Source organism: Saccoglossus kowalevskii, chromosome 7 (assembly GCF_978046115.1).
Source record: "Saccoglossus kowalevskii chromosome 7, keSacKowa6.1, whole genome shotgun sequence".
Lineage (NCBI taxonomy): Eukaryota > Metazoa > Hemichordata > Enteropneusta > Harrimaniidae > Saccoglossus > Saccoglossus kowalevskii.
In genome coordinates, this window is record NC_140647.1 from 7,720,987 (window position 1) to 7,741,285 (window position 20,299).

At 33.0% G+C, this 20,299-nt stretch overlaps 1 protein-coding gene across 1 annotated transcript; it reads right to left on the reverse strand.

Moving 5' to 3' along the window:
* Nucleotides 1-7,237, reverse strand: LOC100375006 (peptide chain release factor 1-like, mitochondrial). Its single transcript, XM_006824911.3, has 7 exons — nucleotides 7,051-7,237; nucleotides 5,244-5,798; nucleotides 4,560-4,642; nucleotides 3,895-4,081; nucleotides 3,022-3,185; nucleotides 2,512-2,629; nucleotides 1-414 (listed from the first exon to the last, which is right to left on the reverse strand). Exons 2-7 carry the CDS (start codon nucleotides 5,773-5,775, stop codon nucleotides 56-58), a joined length of 1,443 nt encoding a protein of 480 aa, XP_006824974.1. The 5' UTR covers nucleotides 5,776-5,798; nucleotides 7,051-7,237; the 3' UTR covers nucleotides 1-55.
* Between the last annotated feature and the right edge of the window lie 13,062 nt (nucleotides 7,238-20,299).

A 20,299-nucleotide genomic window follows, 5' to 3' on the forward strand; every position in this document is an offset into this window, starting at 1 on the left:
TTTTTTTTAAGGAAGAACAAACCTATTTAATGATATATAAATAACCCTGCACATGTCATTCTGAGATTGTGGATTTTTGACTATAATCCTGGATAAGAGTTTTGACAGCCTCTACGCTGTAATACTCCTGCAATGATTCAATTAAATCATTCAAATCATCTCCTCCAGATAAGAATCCATCAATGTTGTGCAGATGTTGTCCAATCCTGTGATCTGTAATCCTGTCTTGGTTGAAATTATAAGTGCGAATCTTCTCCGACCTTCCAGATGAGCCAACTTGTAGTTTCCGAGATTGCCTCTGTATGTGTTGTTGTTCTTCGAGTTGTTTATTGTAAAGTCTAGTTTCCAGTACTTTCATTGCCATCGCCTTGTTTTTAATTTGTGATCTTTCTTGCTGGCACTCTGCGGCTATTCCTGCCAAGAAAAGTGAGAACAAAAAAATTTTAGATTATGGGACTTATTTTGTTTGACATTTGACATATGAAGTATGCACCATATACCAAATGCTACAATCACAATATTCATAATATTTGTGGGTCAGAAAGAGCTGCACATTGCCAATCATTTATGCAGATTTGGCTGAAGATCTTAAGCATCAACAAATCTATTGAATCGCATGCGAAACTGACACCGTATTATTAAAAATTTGATGCGCAGCATGTCAAAGGTTATGTTTGACAAACATTCACTAATTTATAGCCATGTTATAGCCATAACATGCGTTGCCACGGTGTTCTAACAAACATTTAATATTTCATCTTTCCTTGGCTAGTTGTGTTGAGTGTGTAGAATTCAAAACTATTGAATGTTATTTCAGATGAGAAATAAATCAGTCAGGTTCAGATAATACAAGTTTTCCATATGAGAGTATCACAAGGCAAACTCAAGTGAGTTAAGGGAAGATTTGCAAAAAGGTGGCCTCTATGGCTGATGTATTTCCAAGTTTTACTATAATAAAATCTACACTTCAGTTATAAAAAGGGCAGCTAATAATGAATTATATAAGTAGTCCAGATTTAAATGTCATGTGACCAAAAATTATACTATTTATAATTCCACATTTCATAATGATAACTTATTTGAGTAAAACAAATAAAAATTCCCTTGATCAAGTTTATGTTAGTGGAAATCTCTATACACTATAAACAATGAAAAAAAAATTCCTAACAAAATCCTGAAATATCAACATCTACTGTAAAATCTTTATTAGAAGCTGCGGCTTCTATTAAAATGGTAGAATGCAACACAGGGGATGCGGCTTCTATTAGAGCACCTACACATATGAGAAATGATGAATTTTTGATTCTCAATTATTCAAAAATAATGGGTGCGACTTCTATTAGGGATGCGGCTTCTAATACAGATTTTACGGTAATGGCCAAAATCGTTTTGAATTTCTTAAATGTGTTTCCATAGATGCATCTTCATGGATCAATGGTTCAACTCTAATTTAGGCTCTAATTAATGAAAACAACAATTTTTGATGGTACATGGTGAAAGAGACACTGTAAGAATGTAAACTTCTTGTAAACGATCACCTACTACAATAGACGTACACACAAAAATTACTTTTCTGAGTTTAAGCAGCAAAAGCCAATAAATTCTCAGTAAATGGTATTTTGGGATGATTGTTGACACCCCCCTGAACAGTGTAATTACCCCTACATGTGCAACATATTTGAATTTAGTTGTTTAGGATCAATGTTTGTGCTGTTTTCTCGATTTTAGCTATTTTCACCGGCTTTTCAACCAGTGTTTTACAGCAGCTAGCGCAGAGCCCATAGAAATACATGATAGAGTGGTGCACGTTTTAAATAGAAACGTGGAGAGTCTTGTGACTCAGCTCTGTCCCGTGGATTTTGATAGCTTGGCCAAGCGCATTGATGAAAGAAGCAATATGATTGGCTGTTGGTAAACTGGTTCTAAAACTGTGAGGGCATTGTCACATACACATAGTCCTAACGAAATAGGGGGGGTAGCTGGTACAGTTTTATGGGAAATAAATAGGGTTTTTTACAATTCACAAGGAAAAAAATACGTTTTTACAGTTTACAGTGAAAATTGAATGTTTACAGTTTACAGAGAAAATGAAGGTTATTTTACATTTTACGGAAGATTAAGAAAGAAAACCTAGAAAATTCTTGTACGTACCGAGAAAAATGACACATTTTTACAGTGTACGAAAAAAATATTTGATCGATTACGTTGTAAGTCTAGCCTGTGATTACAGAATTACGGAATTTATTTTTTCAATTTACGTTGTACGAACAAAAAAATATTGCAATTACGTTGAACGAAAATAACCCTTGCCCACCCTCTTCAAGGTGATAGTGGAGTGCTTCGCCAGAACATTCATCTTGAAAATTCAAGATGCTCATATTCATAATCTGTTTTTGATTGTGCTTTGAGGGAAATATTTTGAGGGAAATATTTTGAGGAAAATGTTGCTTATCTGGCAACAAATGTTAATGCCAAAATACATATGGTCTAACAAAAAAGTTGAGAACTGACCTGTTGGTAAATGGACAATTCTTACAGCACTATCTGTTGTATTCACATGTTGACCACCTGCACCGCTAGCTCTCTTTGTCTCAATTTTCAAATCACTTGGTTTAATCTGCAAATCAATCTGTGAAAATAAACCAATGAAAGCGGTTTATGAAAGGTCATGTGACAAATGACATATTTTATTTATTAGCATTTATTAGCTGTATGGGCCTGCTCATCTATATGGTACAACCTCTAATTAGCATATCGCTAATTGAAGTCAAACCATCACCATTTAACTGAAGATGAGATAAAATAATTTGTTGCTCAATCTAGCCAATATGATGGTGCAGCTATTTTATGGTAGTTTGTTGAAATATTAAATTACAGTTTTTAATATATTTTTTCACAGACTATTAATCACACAAGAAAAAAAGATGTTTTCTAGTAGCTCCAGTTGATTTGATCAACAGTGACTGTAGAAATTCAGAGGGAATAAACTTTGAACCAGTTCAGCTAAGAATAGTAACCTACCTCTCTTGGCTGAGGTAAGACAGCGACAGTCATGGTGCTGGTATGCACTCTACCTTGCTTCTCTGTCTTGGGAACTCTTTGTACTCTGTGCACACCACCCTCATATTTCATATATGAATAAACACCCGGTCCACTCACGCTAACAGTGGCATGCCGAATACCGCCTGACAAATGAGAATTCAAAGATGTCAGTTTATTTATTTCAAATACTGGTTGGTGATGACACAACTCTTCAATAACATATTTAGCAACAAAACACAAAACATTGTCATAGATACTTAGTAACCAACAATGATTTTAATTTACAGAAATTGATGAGCTAAACTACACCAGGTTTTGATAACCCAAAAAAGCTTACGTCTTACTAATATTGGTAGACATTTACTCACACAGAAACCTGCAAATTCCACCCCAAACTATTTATTTATTTATTTATTTGTTACTACCTTTTTACATCAGGGGCTCACTAATAAGTAATTAGGAGCTACAATAAAATATTTGAAAAAGCACATAATACATAAATGGAAAAAGAAACAATTTAAAACTTAAAGGAATCTAGTACAAAAAATAAAACTTTTATACCACAATGATATATACTGAACTGTGTGAAAGTGATGCCCCAAATTTTACCAGAATGCCAAAAAGGTAAAATTGAAATTTCTGTATAAATTAAAGCTTTTTACAGAAGCTCTCCAAGTTTTGTACAAGTAATGAGAGCGCCCTCTGTAGTCACAACAAGAGAATCCAAACTCGCTTAGATCGATACCATCACTTCTTCATGAATAGCAAAAAGAAGACAGCGAGAATATTTATGAAAACAACCACTGATCAGGCAATTTCTATATCAAGATATACTCTGACATTTGATCTCACCAATGTCACTTTTGCCGACATCCAACACATCGAACTGCCATCTTTGAAAATGTGCATAACGTTGATACATTTCAAACATTTCAGCAGCAAATAACATTGCTTCTTGACCGCCAACCCCAGCAGAGATTTCTACAAGGACATCGCTTGTATCATCGTCTTCATCTTTTGGCACAAGAAGTGAGAATATCTGTGTGGGAAATAATTTGTGAAAATTGCACTTCTAAAGTTCATAAAAGTAACAATACAATATAAAGCTTCATTTTACAGTATAAGGCAGAAAGTGTTCCCTTAGTAAATACTGATCATCAAATTTTATTCAAATTCAAATTTGTAATCGACTGGCTCAAGAGCTCAACATTGTCTTCAACCATAACCTTGTCTTCTTGTAACCTAGCAACTGTGACTGCCAATTTTTCAAAATGAAGCGTTTGCTGATTTGATGTGAATTAAAACTCACAATGATATCCCAATATACCATTAATTGATTGGTCAATTTGAGCCATTTTTATTTATAAATGTTTATATTATGTTTACAATGTCAACAGGTTTTTGCCATACATCTCATGTAAAATTTATCTATAGGGAAATTTACATATTAAATGAATGTGTTTGTAATTGTTAATTAATGACTGTAAAAAGATCTGATTATAGACAAAAAGTCTTGCCTCATCTTCTAATTCTCTGATTGCAGCCATCATTTCTAGTTTTTCTTCTTTGGCAAGACTAATCATTTCATTATCATTGGAATCTAAAAAAATAAGAAGATAATTATTTGGATAAAATTGTTGAAGAGCTTAAATCTACATCTGAGTGTTTCTGTATTGTTTTCATCACTAAAAAAAGCAGGAAAATAATACTGACATAGTAGCAACAAGAAAGCAGACCCCCCCCCCTTACGAGATGTCCATGGAGGTCAATGTTTTGATTGGAGAACTATGATGTAGCAGTTACTGTAACTGGATATAGAAAACAGTAGTGCATATCTCAATTCAGAATGAGGTAAGGTTGGAGTTGGGGTTAGCAAACATCATGCAGTTTACACATCCTGTTTTCACCAGAAATGTAATAATAATCTTTATTGAAACCGTATCCCAGCGTGGGATCTTGGTTGGAAATACAACAACAAGTAACAAAAAACAAAGTGTAACAACAACACAATTCACAAACAATGTATGACATTCACTCAAGTTATAAAATGATGAGTGTTGAATTTGACTCTGTACAAAGACATGCATTAGACACAGGTAACCAATCTACACTACACTTTGGGGGAATAATGAAGCATTGCCTGGCAGTTATAGGCTGGCCAAGGCTTTATTGTTATTAAATATAAACATGTATCATCTCACCTTGTAATAAAATATTGATCTCTTCCAACTCAACATTTTTTTCTTCCCATTTTTTTAACAAGTCCACAATTGGTAACAGTTCCAATTTTCTTCTGTGTAAATTTTTAAGTTTACTTCCTGTGATTGAAGCACTTTCACTGAGTAAATCTTTCTGGATATCATCATACTCATTCTTAATCTTCTTAAAGAACATCTGTACATGGTCCGCATTAAAAGATATATCACTAAAACTGGCATGGGTACTATAACAGGACACACAGACACGCTGCACATTTGTAAATAATCGATACATATGAATGGCTGGATTGTTGTATGTGTGAACTGTGTGCTTCACGCAATGAAGCGGATTGTGATGCCTTACTGGAATAAATGAACTGTTCCACATTCCACTTTCACTGCATATGCTCCGTAATTTTGTTGAGAATGGAATTAATCTCTTGCAGGAAATGCTTTTTCGGAGAAGCTGAAGAGAGCAGCAATAGTGATGTAAATTCCAGACTTTGCTCATGATGCCAGAGCTGCTAGAAAACATCTTTTTCTTGTGAGATTAATAGTCTGTGAAAAAATATATTAAAAACTGTTTCAACAAACTACCATAAAATAGCTGGCTAGGTCGAGCAACAAATTATTTTATCTCAGCTTCAGTTTAAAGGGTGATGGGCGTGGTGCGTGTGTTCAAATTTCACGTCAACAAACAAGGTATTTTTGACATGTTGTGTACGTCGCTATGAGTCCCATATCGACAATGACACAGGGCAATGACTGCAAGCTTGAACCATGGAACTAAAAACATGAATCTAATCAACTACTATTTTAGCACTACTCCCCACATCATTTTACCTAGGTTAATTCAAACCATAGCTGTTAAAAATAACTAATGACTATGACCATTATTATTATATACTATTTTTATTAAAGGAATCCTTAATGTTCATTGAATCCTAAATTGAACTGAACTGGATGGATCTTCCCCCACAATATCTTCTTCAAGTCTCTCGAAGAACCCCAATTACAGTGACAGATGCAGTGTTCTGTTTGATACAGCGGCTGATGTGATTGACTCCTTTCACAACCTGCCTCCTAAAGAACAGTTCACTGCACTGTTGTATAATGATAGTATTGTCATCCATTGCCATTGCCACTCCCTTTGGGGAGTGAGTAAGTGTTAATAAATAAATTTAAAAAAAAAATACAAATGTTAGTTTTTGAGTGGTCAACCAACACACGTAAACCTAAATCAGAATTTTATCGAAACCAGAAATGAAACATCTGTAATGGCCAACCTACTTAATACACAGCTTGGCAGGTTTTGTAAACACTCAGACGTTTTAAAAAAATGGGCGTGGTCAAATTGATTCACAGTCAATTCGTCTAAATTCACATTCACCCCAATGCATTTGTCCCAATGCCTCAGGTCAGCCTTACGATCTTGTGCATGGTGATGTCGATTTCTATGCTGGTGTGCAAGAAGTTGTCAATTTCGATGAACATATGTGTGCTCTGTCTTGTTGATAGGTAGCTGCGGTTCCGTAGCTCTTTGATGCAACCTACAATCAAATTTCGCCCTAACATGTAAATAATGCGATCGGCAACATAGGGCTATGATTCCACAGCTAGTTGATAGGTATAGGTAGCCTAGTAGCCCGAGTACAGTTCTGTAGGTTGGCATCATACTGCTGATCATTCCCCCAATCAATCGGCCCGGATCATCAGCGGTAGGAGGTCAACCTACACTACAGGACTGTACTCAGGGCTAGGTGTGAATACTTCAACATGTTGATGAGATGTTTGAATTTTGTTAAATTACCTGCAAATAAGATTTCCTAATTCAGACAAATAAAGTGTAGATATTAAATGAACGTTCAACGACGCCGGTTTTCTTCAGATTACGTGTAACCAAAAGTAATGGCTTAATTGAAATAACGTTGGTGGGTTTTTTTCCTGACAACAATTTTAAAAGGCATGACTCCTCTTGGGCGCAGACATTTTGCATCCCAAGATGCAAGTTAACCACGAGCAGGTTGCAAGGATTTCTGGGTAAAACGCAAAGCTGAAAATGGCGACCAGATAAAAAGTGTATTCGGTGATTTATTTCTGAGAATATGTGTTTATGGCATTATCATGTAAGTAGCAGTAACACTCGATCACACTCGCTTAAAATGACTCTTACTGTATTCATGCATTTATTTTTACTTCTAAGTTAGTTGGTGTGGCTAATTTCGAAATCTGTCACTCCCGGCTGATCGAGTAAGAACGAGCATTTTCAGTAAGATGTCTTGACGGTACGTCATAAGAGTTAACACTGACAGGCGGATACTTGTCACCCGTCCTATTTTATGACAGATCACTAGCATAACAGTTACAAACAACAACGCCGACAGATTAACATTCTCTTCCAGTATTGTTTATTTCTTTACGTTGACTGGCATTCGGACTATTGTTCTTCCACTTCCGCATTCGTTTCTTATTATTGTGATAGTAGTTTTATTACGTGTATCAAAATGGCTGTCTTGGATTTCAACGGAAACGTAATTTTAAGTCGAATTAATTAGGGTGCCAATTCGCGGTAGATTCTAGTAATATAATATTCGGTCTGTTTGACATTCGCCGATTAACTGTCATGTTTACGCGATTTCTCTGAGACCTATGCATGGTAATGAAAGGTTAACTTTGTTATGTGTTAAGTAATGTAATATTTCGATACCGATACCTGAATAGTAATAATACTCTTTTATAAATACAGGAAACGCATTCAAAAACAAAAACAGTATTCTCACTCCATCAAACAACAGTAAAAATAATGTGAATTAAATCTAATATTACTAATATGAATCACAGCATTTGTACTAGATTATCCATAGTTGCATATTTTAATATATTATTGTGGCTTGGATGATGTATACCCATGATATCTATCAACGAACCACTTTATAGCATTCCTTAATTTATCAAGATAAATTTGAGTGTCGTTAAAAGCTTGTCTCAAGTGCTTTTGGCATTCTTTAGTGTTCAATACCACTGAGTTGTTTAAAACAATAACTGATAATGTTTGTGTTGTTGAATATGAATTTTGCATGATGAAACAAAAAATAACTTAAAAAATAAGGTATTTTATTTTGCAATGAATGAGTTCAAATTTATCTGACTGCTAATGTATGTTTTATCTAACATTTTTTTATTTTGAGAAAAAAAAAATGTCTGGGCCTCTTTCGCCTAATATTAACCCTAGCCTCCATCGCTCTTAGACTTTTTTAATTATTCAAAAAATAAAACATTCATCCTTAAATTCAGCGAAATCTTATTTTAGTTGGCAAGCCCTAAATCTGACTTATTCTGGTGAAGTAAATCAATGGAAAATATAATTTCTCATCTTCAAAGAAAATCCTGTCTTGATCCTCAATTCTGTAAAATCCTAGTTGATAAGCCTTGTCTTCTAGATGTGATGTTAATTCCTGAGTAGACATTTTAATGGCTTTTTTCTATTTTTTTTTCATTTGAGGCACATCTGAGGCCTGCTATTGAGGTCATAATGTTGATTGTCTGAAGTGAGCGTATACATCACCTATTTTCACATTGTCTTTGTTATATGCTATTGGTAATATATAATGCAATGTGTTAGAACCTATGTACAATGTAAGCACATAATCACTGGCATAGTATTAGCTTTATCATTGACATTGCAACATTGCTCTGATCGTGTCTCCCAAGACACTTTGTCATAAAAAAATCGTATCTTAGATATACTTAATATAACGTGTATAGTCACACAACATGACAGTTTTAGCATTTATTGTGGCTGCCTTTGTGCTCTTAGTTTATCAGCCATTCAAAGCGCCTAGTCTAATTGCTAAAATCAATTATGTTGCTGTTCCATTTACCATTTAACCTCCCTCATATCACATAATTACACTCACTTGAAAGACTTCAGTTTGGCTGTGAATAATTAATGCTTTGAATGTACATGTTTGCTCTGGGGCCTCCTATTACAGGGGGTGTTGGTGGCTGATAAATATAGATTTTGATACAAAGGTTCATGTCATTTTTTTCATCAAATCACAAGAGTTTAAATATTCCAATGTTCTAGATACAGATAATTTATATTGTTTTAATTAATTAATTATTTATTTAATTAAATCATATTTCAGATAGGGTACAATTAAATCTGAAGTGATACAAGTTAAGTTAATAGCATGGCTGCATATTTTTATTATTATGCAAAATTATAATTTCTGTTTAATAATCCCACTCCATTTTCTCTCCCAAAGTGAAACACAAAAGTGTATCATTTCTGCTGATTTTGGTGCAGAATAACAGAATTTGAATTATGGATTTTAAATAAACAGTCTTTATTCAGCAGATATTTTTATACATCTCATTAAGTGATAAAATAGTTGCTAGAAAAAAATTTTGTATTTTTATAGGAGGGATACAGTTTCTTACAAAACATGAAAAATTACCATCCTTGCTGGCCAAGGTCTTACCACTATTGAGATTCTGAATTCAGTGATTGTGTATTGAAGTGTGCCCTCTTTGGCTTTTCAACATCTTTTGCCGTACATATATAGATCTATTTTACAGACATCATATACATTATCTCTTAGTAGAACCACACACATGTATAAGGGGTTGGTGTTTGAGTATGAGAAACAGTAAAATTTGGACAATGCTAATAGAAGTATATACATGTAACACTACAGGTAATAATTTAATTTAATTTCAGTCTGAAATTTGCAATGGGAAATCGTTTCTCTTCTACCTATTATAGAAAATCTACTTAGATCTGGTTAATAGGACTATCATGTACACCTATAATTTATTTTAACGCAGTCCATGCTGCAAATGATTGTAGTAAGACAGTTTTCCAAAAAAAATTATTTTATTTCAAAACTTCTAAAGAAAACAGATAAATGCATGCCCTCAAAATGTTTTAGATGTATAGCATATACTGACCTAAAAATTGAAATTATTGATGTGGATCTCTTTGCACATATTTCAGAAATATTTCAGGGAAACACTTTTACATCTGCCATTTTGTTTCTCCCCAAATCACTAGAGGAAGTAATCAGACTTTGTTATTTGTTTTGATAAATTATTTGTTGAAGAATTTGATATTAAAAAAATCAAACATTTTTTTTTCTCAAATTGCTCACCAAGAGTTTTTTTTTATTTCTGTTGTTTTTTTTGTTGTTGTTGAAAATACTTTATTTTATCATGTAGTTGATGCCTTCAGGGGATGTTATTCATCCAAGTTTTGATATAAGTATCCTTGCAATTTGCCTGCAGCATAATCTTGAATGGCCCAGAGTCAAGGGGTCAATTGGATGACGTTATCTCTCACAGATATATACACCTATACATGTGCAATGCATTAGAAAATGTTTTCTCTATCCCAAGACAATTTGTCTTCTTTGATTCATTGCTCTACGGTGTCCCACTCAAAAAATAATATTCAGAGAGTTCCAATCTCTTTTGTGGCCATCCTCATTGGTGAATAAACAAGTACATTACACAGCTTAGACTTCAGTGAATGGAATCAATTGAAATTTCCAATTTGGTTTTAAATTGAGTTGATGACCACATTTATTACATCTCTGCCTGCAAGGAAAATAACCTCAATACCAAGAATTTTATAATGAATATAACAGTATTGAGAGTATGTGATAATATCTTAATACAAATAATAGTTTGAAGTAGGCTTACTTTAGTTACTTAGTAACTGTTTTTCTGAGTTTAAAAAGAGTTTTTTCGTTGTCAATCAGAGTTTTACCTCTAATTAATCATACATTTCAAGAATGGATTGCCCCATAAAAATGTAGAAAATTTAAAAACACTTCAAATTTTTGATATTATTCTGAGTTAAAGGTTCCATCAACTAAATAAAAAAATCAAATAAAAATAACAAGTGGGAGTACTTCCATAGATACCATGACTAGCATTAATCCCTATTCTGGTTTTTATTTTCCATGTCGTGTATACAATGTATGTTGGACATGCATAGTAACATACATGTAACTGTTATTAACCTAAACATAAATGACTTAAATCAGAACTTAATAATGATAATTAATTAATGATAAGAACATACTCTTTTTAGCTACTCATGATTACTATGGTGATAAAATGAATAAATCTCAGCACAGTTCTCTAATTTGTCCTGCACTGCTAAGTAACAGAACACAAGAGTGCCCTGCGACCACACCTATATAAATACACTGGATAAATTCTGTGTTTTGCATATGATGATTGTTTTGTTTTTTGGTGGAGGACAGAAATAATAAGAATAATATCTTTTTTAGTGTTTTGCTGTAATTTATTACATGTGTTCTTACAACAGCTGTATTCTGTTGACTCAACATATTGAATTTTCTAAGGAACCAGAAACGCAAAATACACTTACTTTGACCTTAAGGTATGCACTATGTACTAAGTAAATTATAAACACAAGTAGCCATTACTCTCAATTACTTTGGGAATTAATTAGTCAATAAATAAAAGGCCAATTACTATATAATAGTATCGAAATAAATATATATTTAAAATTATTTTTTTTTCCTCTCAAGAAGTAATCATCAATAATTCCTAGCATGTCATAAATCTCCATTGTCAATATGTTTTAAAAATCAAACAGTTTGAATAGTAAATGCTTTGAGACATATGATTATAGTGAGACTCATGGGAGAATTCTGTATTTGCTTTGATATATAATGGCCTAGTTCCTCTCTTTGATATTAAGTTTCTGTGTGCTCTGGTCATATTTAATAGTCTCATTATATTTCTTTTCTACAAACCATCATTATATATTTAAGCAATAACCCCCGCCGAAGGCGGGTATACCACGAGATATTGCACAATTCACGACATATATGCACGAGCCGCAGGCGAGTGCATATATGGAGTGAATTGTGCAATATCAAGTGGTATACCCAACTTCGGCGGGGGTTATTGCTATTATATTATACCAGTATATTGACAATTCGATAAAACTTGTAAAAAAAGAGTTTACTTTCATCTACTAAAAGATCATGATTATGGCCCTTGAACATGAATATTTATAAGAATAGTATGTAGTTGTACGCTGAATGCATACAAAAATTACATGCGCAACACAGTTCAAATTGAATACAAACTGATTTTTATTCCACATGAAAAAAAACATATCCACGTTGAATAGAGCAGCGTAAACACACAAATTAGCATAACAAAGGATGATCTTTCTGACCTTTTACTGACGCACAACGCGATTTGAAATACAGGGTCGTGTACAGTTTGGATCATTTAAACAACTGATTTTCCACGTTTTCATTCCGGGTTTTGTACAATTTGGACTGTAATTTGCCCATTGAAAGTACAGTTGTGAAATAAACCGGTTTTGTGACTCATCATACTACTTGTAACTGTGGATATTTGACGTTCAGCGGTACGCGGCGGGACGCAGTGTATCATGTACGGCGACCGGCACAGCGACCTCAGTTCCAACATCTGACCTGGATATCTTTGGTATAACCAAAGTTTTGTGACAGTATGACTGACAAGTTTTGTCGTTGTTCTGGGGTAAGTTTGATGGTGTAAGATCGGATTTTCGCATCGTTTTTGTGACACGTACATGATATGCCTTGTCTCAACTCCGGCCGAAAGACTTTGCACGCCGTCGCTCTAATACAGTGGTTGGTGTACACTCGGCACAAATCTGTAGCTTTCGAAATTACCTTCATCATCTCATGTAATTTATTTACCCATAGTGAAGAATTACAATACCATATATCATCGTCGAATCCTGCGTTGTCCCGTGTTTTTTGAAACAGATGGCAATTACCCGGGTGCACTGCAATTTTGTTAGCTGCCGCTACCGGACACCGGTTGTTATTGGTGGCATACATTTTTGCCTGTGACTCATAGTTTTTTGCATTTTTATGTCATTAAATCCCTCAATTATATCTTGTACTTAAAGATCATGTTTTCTTTGTTGGAAGTTCGCAATCCATCTCAAAGTAACAACACTGAGAACATAGCGTTCTGGCGTTCGTGTAGGCATCTCACGGTGTTAAGGGACGGTGGTTTAGCTTTGTGTGGCGAACGACAATCACCCAACGACCGACGCTCACAACTTGGATCCCAACATTTACAAAAAGCAATATTATAGTTATATAACTTTTCAGATGTTTTTAATTCAATATTTTTTTCAATATTCTTCTAAAATTCAACCACTATATTTCCCTAAAAATCAAATAATACCGGTTTTATGTATTTCCGTATTAAACCTGTAGTCAATTCATGTTCCAGGGCCACTTGGTTTAGCCATGCATTATCAGCCAATATACCATGGATTGCATATGCAAATTTTGTGTTTGGACCAATCAAATCAATGGATTAACACCATCAATATACTGGTATAATATAATTGTTATTAGCTTATTTGTTTAATCCCATGTAGTCTTTAGATACTTATTCCATCTCAGTCTGTTCCATGTGATATGGATGCGAGATCCAATGGCTATTGATGATCTGATTGGCTGATGATTTGAAATAATTGTGACATCATCTCCAAAATTGCCAAAAACATAGCTCATTTGATGACTTTGTAATATTTGGATAATATAAAATATTAATTTTTCATTACATGTATGTATTGTTAATTTTACAGAGCTTTAATATGATATTGATTTCTCTAGACCAGAAACAAAATTTGTTTTAGCCAAGTACCGTATGTTATTTATAGTTACTCGTAAAGACATGTTTTTTATTTATTTTTTGCAACTCTTTTGAATCAGGAGCTTACTATTTAAATAAATAAATAGGAGCTGCATAAGTTACAAATGAAATAACAACATTACCTAAAATCAACCAAAATTAGATCAAAAATTTGTATTACTGGTATGGAAAAAAAATGCTATTGAAGTGAATACTGATCAGGCTCATCTAAATTGCTTGAGATGTTTAGTTGCAATTGCTGTTACTTGTCTGAGATTAAAAACCTTGTCTTTTTCTGCAATAGATGTAATTTTTTTGTGTATTTCTATTACACTATATTTCTATACACTTCTATTAGAGCAAATGGTACATGGATATAAATGACCGCATGTGTTGCTGTTGTTGCCACTTAGTTAGTTCCTATTGTCTGTCTTGTGTGTACTCTCACAAGAATTTTGATTTTCATTGAATTTTTAATCCTAATAGATTCAGATCAATTCACCTTGATGTTTCCATGTTTGAAAATCTTTAAATTTGTTTTTGTTTGAAATTATGTTAAGACTAAAACCCACTATGAATCTAGCATTCAAAATTCTACAATTCACCCAACTTCAAAAGTAAATATTTGTCCATAGTCCAATTGATAGAACAATTACAGTGAAAACATCACAAATATTAATTATAGTAGGCTTTGGATTACGTCATCAGAAATATCTGCTGTTGCTACATATTGTCATGCAGAGAATTATAAATGCCTCTTTCCTCTTCTAGAATTTGTGGTTGCTAGGATACGACATGTGACCTCATTTGATCCTGGTTGTTGAACATTTGCTTAGGTGAGTGTTATTTTTCATTTGATTTCATTTGTTTTATACATGTAGTTGAGACTTCTAAACAGCCTCCAATTATCAAATCAAAAATTCACTTTTTAGCTTCGCTGTCAACTTTGCCAAGCGGAGCTTATCATATGAGTGATTGTCCGTCGTCTGAATGCTTTAATACTCGGTGTATATGTACCTTGGGTAGACCTCTCTTAGATTTGTTCATTTCATGATGATATCTTCAATTCTCTAATTTTGATGAATATTTTTGTAATTTTTGGTAAAAAGTGATATTTTCGACTTAAAAACCACAAATCCGATTGCTTTGATATTACATATCTAAGTACTACATGTAGACCTATCTCAAATTTGTTCATTTCGTGATGATATCGCTAATTCTCTAATTTTGATGAAAAACATAGGAGCTATCCTAGCCGAGCTGCTGTTTAATGTTGTTGTTGCTGTAAATTTACATCCCACACGTTTGGGGATATCATAATTACAGGTGGTTTCACATCAGGCCTGAGGCTTACCCAAAGGCTTGTCTAAATTTCCGGTGTGAAAACGAACCTAAATATTGCCACTCTTTTCCAGGCATGACTTAGGCCGGCCCTAATTTGAATCTCTAAGTAACTACAGTATGAACAAGTGCCAGATTAGGTAATCCTGTATTATCATTGACTAAATATGCAAATGTTGCGCAGTCTCAAAATTTTTTCACAATGGCTGTAAAAGGAGTCAATTTGACTGACGACAAAATAAAATCATTGATCAGTAATAATGGATGGAAGACTAATATCAAAATGAAAAGATTGCAGCCTGGTTAAGAGATACTAAAATAGAGAAAATGGCAACACAAGTAAAAAAAAAGTTGAGACTTCTGTTAGTGGATTTTAAACCAATAGTTGACAACAACAATCTTAATAGAGGGCAAAAGAGAAAGTCTTTCAATTTTTGTTCAACAGTTCAAAACCATGTCTCAAATCAAATTGGACAAACCAGCAAACTTTATATCCGCATAAACTCTCTGGATTTTTTGAGTCTTAGTAAATGTGACACAAAGCAAAAGACGTTAATGTGTTAAAGAATAACAGGGACCCTACAAACTTTGACCATTTTTAAATATTTAGTTTATTTTCGTAAAAAAAGACCTGCAGATTTAATGCACTAATGGGTCAAAATAAATTTTATCTGTTTAAGATCAGCTTTTTAATGAAAACTGTTAAAACTATCTCAATACTTGTTTTACCTTTTAAAAAAGTGTCAATAACCTCATTGAAAAATATTGTATAGCGAATGACAACAGATCATCTGCAACTTTGAACATAACGAATATTACTTTTCGCAATGCCTTATACATGTACGATCAAATATTGGGAAATTGTTAATAGTACTAAACTGTATTCTGATTGGTTAATGGCATTCCTGACCTATCACGTCAAAGGACACCATGGTAGGTCAACCTGTGCTAAAAAATTGCGGATATTGATTGATCAAGTGTTCTAAGTATCAATATAGGATAAAAAAACTTAATTCCTTCTGCCCCCCCCCCCCCACTGAAACTTAATTGATAAATATTGATCATGGTGTCAAACTACATTCACCATTAAATACAAATTGATAATCGGACAGTAGTAGCCATTGGTTCTAGGTCCATGTCCTGAAATTGACCTAATTTGACATAATTACACTCGGATCAAACCATTTTCTCGTCTTGGATGTTTGTTTTTTTCATTTTCTGTTATTTTTGTCCATGATTGGATTTACATGTATTTCATTAGTAAACCAAAGAAATAAAAATCTAACCATGACTGAATAATAAAACCTAGCTGTTAGAACCTTGGAAAAGTAAGTTATTTTTGTGTGTACATAATCATTTTCAAGTCTTCCAGTGTTCCTAACATTCTGTATGGTCAGTTTCCAAAATATTCAAGAACAAAACACAGCTTCTGTGATTGGACAATTATATACCCAGAATTCATTACAATCAATTTTGTAAGATTTAATTTTTATACTGTAGTAATGATAACATGATTGATTGTTTCAGTGTAACTGTATACCACATGCTAGGAATACTCCATGATATAATAGATAATCAATACCACCACAGGACATTCATTTTTACATGATGCACTGCATTACAATAATCAATATGCACAATATCTCAAGGCAGAGGATTATCTTACTTGACTACAATAATTAAAACTTTACAAGAGCTGATAAAACAACTTTTCTGCTCTTGGCATTGGTATATATATATATATATATATATATATATATATACTGATAAAGACTACCTGTTTACATGTATGTGTATGTAGCTGCTGCATACCATTCTCTATTCTCTTGGCTAAACAAAATAATTATGTTGCTGTGAATTAATGTTTAATAAATTTATTCTTAAATAATAACTTATCTTACTCTATTATATAAACCAAAAGAAAGACATGCATCTATTCTATTCTATTCTATTCTATTCTATTCTATTCTATTCTATTCTATTCTATTCTATTCTATTCTATTCACTGTTAGAAACTATCGCCTAGCAAATGTGATACTAGTATTCAGCTTTTTACAAGAGATGCTGCTTATATGCAGTACATGCATGTCAGTACAATTGACTGTATAAACATTTAATTAAAATAGATGTCAATGTACTTATTCTTTGTTGGCCTAAAGGTGTTTTGTAACCACAAGACATTAGATGTTTATAAATTTGAAATTCTACCTTAAGTGTCTGATCTAACGTGACAATTCATGATGATGAATGTCTAGAAAAACAATGTTATAGAATAGAATAGAATGTTATAGAATAGAATGTTATAGAATAGAATGTTATAGAATAGAATAGAACAGAACAGAACAGAACAGAACAAAAAAAGAATAGAATAGAATAGAACAAAACAGTACAGAATAGAGTAGAATAGAATAGAATGTTATAGAATAGAATAGAATAGAATCAAACATCAGTATAAGGTATTGTAATTTACTCAGTTAATAACAAACTGTAGGTAATTCAGATTTTGGTCCAATAAGTACATGATTTGTGTAATATATGTACAGCTGTGAGTACAGCTTCATGACATGAATAATAAATACTATGACACTCTGTCATCATATGTGCACATGTATGTAACATAGATCACCCAGTAGAATCTTGAAGAGATGAAATAGAATAGAATAGAATAGAATAGAATAGAATAGAATAGAATAGAATAGAATAGAATAGAATAGAATAGAATAGAATAGAATAGAATAGAATAGAATAGAATAGAATAGAATAGAAATTATTTATGTATTGGAGGTACAAAATAGAATGTGACACAAATGGCAATTAACATGTAGTTCATAGGATGCTGCACTCTCATGTTTATAGAGTATACTAATTTATTGTAATTCAGACTCCCCTTTCTCTGTGAAGTAATTGTCGTGTATGTACTATTATCTGCCACTGTCTACCCAGGTAACCACTCAAACACTATGTTACTTGTATAATTTATTGTAATTCAGACTCCCCTTTCTCTGTGAAGTAATTGCCGTGTATGTACTAGTATCTGCCTCTGTCTACCCAGGTAACCACTCAAACACTACTTGTATAATTGTCTATTTTGTAGATGAAACCAACTGACATTTCAGATTGCTAGTTATTTCAGTAGTTTGTCTGGATGCATACAGTAGATTTCTATACTACATGTATCTGTGTCTGTCTCCAGTATACATGTTTATTTTCATATCTCTTGTACATAAATGCATATTGCAATTATTGTGCATGGACATGTGAGACATCAGTCAGGACTGCTAATGATTTCAAGTTTAGAGTGTGAGATGGGGCACAATCTTGACATTTAAAGATGCAGTTGTTTAATGGTTTGACACTTTGGTATTTCACTATCGCGATGTCAATCATGTCATGCATTTGCGATTTTTTATGTTTGCCATTATGTGTCACAGTTACTATAGTATCTATGTGTTCTTTTCACACTATGTATGCTAACTGATGACATTCACTGTCTGTGAATACTAGCAGTATCTATGTGTTCTTTTCACACTATGTATGCTAAACTGATAGTGTGATTCATCATACTAGGCTCTGTCCATCACGGAAATAAAGTAGTTGCATGAGATTTCATCATTATTATAAACAATTCATTGTTTGAAAAATGCATTGTTGAATTGTCACGGTTTCTTTCATTCTGCCATTTCTCGGTGTTTTACTAACAGAACCTGTTCAGGTACCTGGCAAATGTTATCAGTTAATTGCCATTACATTATTTTTCTCCTTGTACTTTGTGACCATTTTCTTTCCCTCCAGGGATTGTGTAAGAGTCAATAAGTAAATAAATTAACATCAATTGTTATCAGCCAATGAGATCTTTCTTAACTTGATAGGGAAAATTTCTTGCAAAAAACTTTCCATGTATTCCATTTATGTTGGCTTGTACATGTACACACAAAAATATAGGAGTTAGTAAATTATCTGCAAGTAGAAATTTTACTACATAATTTCACAATTTTTCCCTTGAATAAAGTGCTTTAAAAACTATGTATGAATATGTGTACGAGGTAATTGATGTTATTTCTCTACATTGCATATTATTATCACCTATCGCATGGAAATTGAATGGATATCAGATTCCCATTTGTCCACTATGGTTTTATTTTATTTTGACATATGGTCACAGAATACTCACATCAAAAAAAATTGAGTCATTCACATTGTAACTAATTGATTCCTAAGAGGAAAACATCTCGTCATATCTGTAAATATTGTTCAGTAACATATAATGAAAGAATAGTATGTTGCTATGAGGTTGGTAATTAGATTGCACAAATTATTAGGAGATTCTGGAGAATACTATTTATTTGAACACTTAAAAGGCAATGGCATATATCCAAATCTATAATTAAATAGTACTTTTAAAACCAAATATTGTGATAATATTATCGCTGTATTTAATAGGTTGTAATACCTGCAAATGACTATAATAAGCAACATTAAAACAACAGTCATATATATCATATTCATAAGCATCACAAAGAACCAAAAAAAAAATCATATTTTTATACATGTATACCTTATACATTTATCAGAATCATTTAAATATATGATTTTGATCTCTGCAGATATTAATATCTAATATCTATAATGAGAAAAACTGATTTATAATTGGCATGATTTATTAATGTTTCTTGTCCCCGCGAACATCTACAGTATAGGGTAATGTACTACCTTATATGGTGCCTCAGAGGACATTTAAGTTGTTACTTATAAGGAAGTGATATTACCTTATAAGGTACCCCAGAAGTCAATAGACTTGGTTGAATTACAACAATGAAATATATTTCATTTAAGTCATTGCATAGCAAAGCACTGTCGTTTGAATAATGGTCTTCAGATTTCACTCATCCTTCAAAATGACATCTATGTAATTCAGGTGAAAAAGGAGTTATGTTGTTTTTTCTGTAGCTGCATTCCCAATGTGTGGCATCAGGTATGGTTGCAATATACACCCCATCGTAGTGTAGTACATGTACATCATGCAAGTT

What these genes read in the sequence shown, in the direction of transcription:
- LOC100375006 (XM_006824911.3), bottom strand. Translation starts at nt 5,775, where the DNA reads ATGTTTTCTAGCAGCTCTGGCATCATGAGCAAAGTCTGGAATTTACAT. An exon ending in TCAGAGAATTAGAAGATGAG is followed by an intron (nt 4,082 to 4,559) that starts GCAAGACTTTTT and finishes TTTCCCACACAG; the next exon opens with ATATTCTCACTTCTTGTGCC. An exon ending in AATTGTCCATTTACCAACAG is followed by an intron (nt 415 to 2,511) that starts GTCAGTTCTCAA and finishes TTTTCTTGGCAG; the next exon opens with GAATAGCCGCAGAGTGCCAG.